The following is a 5928-nucleotide window of genomic DNA, read 5'->3' on the forward strand; positions in this document are numbered from 1 at the left end:
GTGGTATTTCTTGAACCTATACTTAAAAAATATATAGTATTTAATATCGATCTTATATCACTTTTACATATATCAATTAACTTATTTATAGCTTCATTATTAATTTTAATATTTTCTTTATCACATATATAATTGATACGTGTCTTTAGCATTTCTATATTAATATTTTCCACAATAATGACTTTACTAATTTTTCTTAATTCCTTTAAACTTTTATGATAAATATCATTACATATACATATGATAGGTCTTTTTATAATGCTTTTATTTTTTTTATCTTTTTTATTTAAAAATTTCATTATACTATCAATATTTTGTTGGGTACTAGATAATCCATCTATTTCATCTATAATGCATAAATTTGGTTTAGATATGACAGAATTAATACATACAACAGATTCTATAAATGGTATGAGTGTTTCTTTATTTCTATCATCACTACCATTAATTTCTATAACATTAAATTTAAAATGATTCGCAATAACATATGCTAAGGTTGTTTTACCTTTTCCTGATGAACCACCTAATAATAGAACTCTTTCAAAATCATTATTTTTTTCTTGTTCTGATTTAATATTATTATTTGAATTCATATTCTTCTCATTTTTTATTTTATCATTCCATTTCTTTAACCATGATAAAACTTCAAGATTTATTGATTCATCTGTTAATAATTCTGAGAAATATTTAGCTCGATATTTTTCTACAAAATTTATATTGTTCTGATGATTGTCTGTTTGTTGTTCCCCTTTCATTTGTTGTTCCCCTTTCATTTGTTGTTCCTCCTTCATTTGTTGTTCCTTTTTCCTTTTTATTTCACTAATAATTTTATCTTCTTCTTTAATTTGTGCTAACAATTGTTCTAATAATTTTCTAAAATCTTTATTATTTTTGCTTATTAAATTATGACGACCTGACATGTTGTGTTCCTCATATTTATTTTCTATATATTCATTTACATTATGATCATTTATATAATTTATTCCATCTTCTTTTCTTTTTTGAATATACATAGGAGGATAATTATGATTACAATCATATATTTTAATAAAATCGTTAATATCTTCATTACTATTTAATAATTTTTTTATTTCTTTTTTTTTTTGTAAACTTATTTGTTCTTTTTTAAAAAATATATCATCACCTAATAAATTATTCTTATATACATATTCTCTTAAAAACATATAATTATTAAAAATATAATTGCTTGAAAAATTATTATCTATTATATCTTTATGGAAATGATTCAAATGTAACCCTTGGTTATATCCACAATTACTCCTTTTATTATTATAAATATTATTATTTATATTTTCATTTCGTCTTTTCTTTTTTTTATTTAATAGTAATTCATACTCGTCGTATATATCAAATTTATTTTTCTCTCTTACACTTTTTTCTTTATTAATTTCTTCGTTTAAGATATAGTCGAATCCGCTTAAATCGTCTGCATAGTTTGAATTCTCATCCATCAGTTTGGCTTAATCACAAACACTCAATAGAAAAAAAAAAAAAATATATATATATATATATATATTATATATATATATTATATATGTGTGTCTTTTGCTTGATATATTTTGCTATTCCCTTGGCCTTGAGAAATAAAATATTTTTAAAATATATCAATCTCGCAAGGAAAGTAAATAAATAAATATATAAATATATATAAATATATATATATATAACACATTAATGTTTTTTTTTTATGTTTGTCGCTCTTATAAAGTATAATTTATAATGTATAATATAGAAGGTACTTTTTTTTTTTTTTTTTTTTATTTTTTTTTATTTTTATTTTATTTTATTTTATTTTATTTTTTTCTTTCATAAGACATAAAAATGTATATGAAATACATACATATATTTATTATTATATATTTAAGAAAGTGCTTTTTCTTAATTACGTCAAAAAAAAAAAAAAAAAAAAAAAAAAGGACAGTCGCGAAAAAAAAAAGTTATATATTCAACTAAACTTCTATGACACATGCAAATATATAAAAGAAAAAATTACAAATATGAAAGTAATCTAATATGGATATATGTAACATATATATATATATATATACACCTTATTTTAATATACCCCAATTTGTATCTAATATTCTGTATGTTGCTGATTAAAATAAATACTAAACATAATATTATCAAATAGATATTAAAATGTATGTACATAATAATATGTATATATGATAAAGCTATATGCTAAAAAAAAATGAATACGTAAGACTATATTTTAAAAAGAATATTTCGAGTATTTTATATATATGGGTATCTTAAAATATTGTTTCCCCCAAAAAAAAAGAAAATAAAATAAAAATAAAAATAAAAATAAAATAAAATAAAATAAAATAAGAACAAAATAAAAACAAAATAAAAAAAAAACAAAATAAAAAAAAAAAAAAAACAAAATAAAAACAAAATAAAAAAAAAATAAAAAAAAAATGAAATTAAAAATTTTTTTTGCCTTTTTTTATATTTTAATAATTATATAATATTCTTATATAATTTAATATACATAAATAAATTTCTTTATTTGTTTCTTCATTTTTATATTTTATAATTTTTATAATATATTATAATTTTGAGAAGATGGCATGTGAGAAAGAAAATGAAATAAGCGAAAATAGTTGGCAAAAAAATAATGATAATGGAAGCGAGATAAATATGTGTATAAAAGAAAATAGTTTAAAATACGAAGAAGATAATATAAATGAAAATATATCATATGATGATATAATAAGCCAAAATTTAAATGAAAAAAATTCATCAGAAAGTTCTATTGATTCTTTATTTACAGAAGATAATAATAAAAAAAAAATATATAATACTAAAAATAATATAAATATAAAAAATAAGTTAAGCAAAAATATTAATAAAACAATTGAAGAAAATAGTCACATATCTATTAATACAGAATATACATATAGTTACTATAATAACAAAAATATGACAAATAATTTGTGTAATAGTAAATATATGAACACAGATATAAATAATACATTGTGTAAGGATATTATAATAAATGATATTAATAATAAGGACATAATAATAACTGATATTAATAATAATAAGGATCTAATAATAACTGATATTAATAATAAGGACGAAATAATAACTGATATTAATAATAAGGATCTAATAAGTGATATTAATAAGAACAAAATATCGAAAGATATATATAAGAAAGAAAATATGAACGGTGATAATATTTATAATAAAGAAAAGAAAAAAACTCTTCTAGTAAATCAAGCAGTTTTCTTTACTCCTAAAAAAAGTACACTTAATTCAAGCAATGAAAAAAAAGATATGGAATATAAAAAGTTAAAAAATATCAATCATGATAATATATCCAAGGATATTATAAATGGTCATTCTTCATACAAGAAATTTTATGAAGCAAATAGTATGACAAGTATTAATAATAATAATAGTAGTAATAATTATTTAAATAATATTGAAGAGAAAAGAAATAAAAATGAAACCTTTAGCACGCAAACCATTTTGAGAAGAAAAGAAAACTTATTACTTGATAATAATAATATTAATAATAATAATAATAATATTAATGGTGTAAATATATGTAAGGATGTGAAAGAGATAAACAATGATAATATTAATAATATGAATAAATTTGAATACTTAATGTGTCAAGATAAAGAAGAGAGAGAAAAACAAGAAAAAAATATATACACAATTATGGGATCAGAAATAGAAAGAGATAAAAATAAAGATAAATATAATGAAATGAATAAAGATAAATATAGTGAAATAAACAAAAATATATTTAATGATATATATAATGATAATAAAAATATAGATGTTGATATAAAAAGAAAAGGTAGTAACAGTTATAAAATTAATACATATAATAAAATGATTAATATAGAAAATGATATGAATGGTTATCATCATAATAGTAGTCGTAGTGAACATAATTTTGATATATTCAACGAAAATGAAAGAATAAAATTTTTTCATGTGAATAAATTAAATTCTATTAATGATAAAGAAAATGATATAAGTAGTAATTCAAAAAAACTGGATTATTTAAATTTATGTAATTATTCAACAGAAAAAAAAACTGATATGTTAAATTTGTTACAAGAACTTTTAAGTTATTGTGAATGTCTAAAAAGAAATAGAAAAAAAAGTAGTTATGAAATTCAAAAAATCAGAGAAAGTTATAATAAAGTATCTGATTTATTAAAAGAAACGTTAAAAAGAGAACAGAATAGTCATATCAAAATTGAAGAATTAAGAAATATTATAAATAATTATAATGAAAAATTTGAGAGAATAAAAAATAGTTCTGAAGGTACTATCACAAATTTAAATAAAAATGTACAAACACTAATAGAATTAAATAATAATTTAGAAAATGAAATGAATAAAATAATTGAAGAAAATATATATCTTCGAAAAACAATACAACATGAAATATCACTTAACAAAGAAATTAATGATTTAAGAAAACAAATTGAAATCTTAAGTAATGATAAAATTCTACTTATTGATCAAATAGATTCTTTAAGATTAGAAAATTCAAAAATAGAAAATGAAAAAAATGTTCTTTTAAGTGATAAAACTATACTTAACTGTAAAATTGATCAATTAGAAAATGAAATTAAAAATAATGTACACATACATAAAAAAAACTTATCTGAAAAAGAAGATAATAATCCATTCATTATATATACAGATGAAGAAATTAATGAACATATTAATAATTATTTAAATTTAAATCATGAGGAAAGAAAAGAACTTTTCAAAAATTTCTTGTATCACTGGAGAGAAACAAATAAAGCTGGTCAAAAGTTTTACGACCAAGCATTTTATAATTAAAAAAAAAAAAAAAAAAAAAAAAAAAAAATATATATATATATATATTTATATTAATTATCATCATTTTAGTGCCTTGAATCATAAGGGCACAAAGCTGATCATATATATACATACACATTTTAATCATTATATTAATAATAAGTATAATATAATATTATGATATATTATATTACATTGCAGTTGTAAATGATGGAAACCATTTTTTTTTTTTATTTTGACATATCGTTTATAATTCATTCCATAAAAATTATTCAAACACTTGCGTGAATATATATATGAGTGTAGTACGATATGAGATGTTTTCTCACGTACCATTATTTTATATGTACACATTTTTTATTTTTTATTTTTTATTTTTTATTCTTTTATTTTTTTATTCTTTTTATTTTTGTTATGCATATTTAATATTTCAAGCCTTTTATAATAGTTTTTATATATATTTACAAACATATTAAAAAGAAAAAAATAATTAATCAAATTAGATTGATATAATAAATTAAATTTTGAAAAATATATTGTACAATTTTTTTACCCCATTTTTTCTTTTTTCTTAATCTCAACAATGTCACCCCTAAACAACAACCAAATGTTTATATATATATATATATATATATATATATTTATATATATATATATATATTTATTTATATTTATATTTATATTTATGTGTATATATATTTTTTTTTTTTTTTTTTTCTTTGTTTATTTCTCATAGGCTCCAAATCAATTCAAAAAAAAAAAAGACATTTTTTTGGTAAAAAATGAAAACATTTAATCCTGTGAGAACAAGAAAGGTAATATTCTACATACACATTTTAAACATAACAAATTATAAAATCTTTAATTGGATATATAAATAAAAGATATTAGAAACATAATCAAAAAAAAAAAAAAAAAAAAAAAAAAAAAAATTTTAAAAAAATTTAAAAAAAAAATATTATTTTTTAAAATTTAAAACAAAAAAAAAAAAAAAAAAAAAAAAAAAAATAAAAAATATAAAAAAAAATAAAAAAAAAAAAAAAAAAAAAAAAAATAAAAAAAAAAAAAAAAAAAAAAAAAAAAAACATATTAATATAATAATAT

At 17.6% G+C, this 5928-nt stretch overlaps 2 protein-coding genes across 2 annotated transcripts in view; one reads left to right on the forward strand and one right to left on the reverse strand.

The window, feature by feature from the left end:
• The window catches only part of PGSY75_0111300 (putative replication factor c protein), a gene marked incomplete at both ends in the record, with an annotated part of 3222 nt that extends 1750 nt beyond the window's left edge, over nt 1–1472 (reverse strand). The window contains one exon of the mRNA XM_018783663.1: nt 1–1472. This exon is cut by the window's left edge and continues 1750 nt beyond it. Coding sequence (XP_018643947.1) covers nt 1–1472 — 1472 coding nt within the window.
• Nucleotides 1473–2592: 1120 nt separating this feature from the next.
• On the forward strand, nt 2593–4845 carry PGSY75_0111400 (hypothetical protein; the record flags this gene model as incomplete). Its single annotated transcript, XM_018783664.1, has 1 exon — nt 2593–4845. The coding sequence occupies one exon, from the start codon at nt 2593–2595 to the stop codon at nt 4843–4845; it is 2253 nt and encodes a 750-aa protein (XP_018643948.1).
• Nucleotides 4846–5928: the final 1083 nt, after the last annotated feature.

This window comes from Plasmodium gaboni, chromosome 1 (genome assembly GCF_001602025.1).
Source record: "Plasmodium gaboni strain SY75 chromosome 1, whole genome shotgun sequence".
NCBI lineage: Eukaryota > Apicomplexa > Aconoidasida > Haemosporida > Plasmodiidae > Plasmodium > Plasmodium gaboni.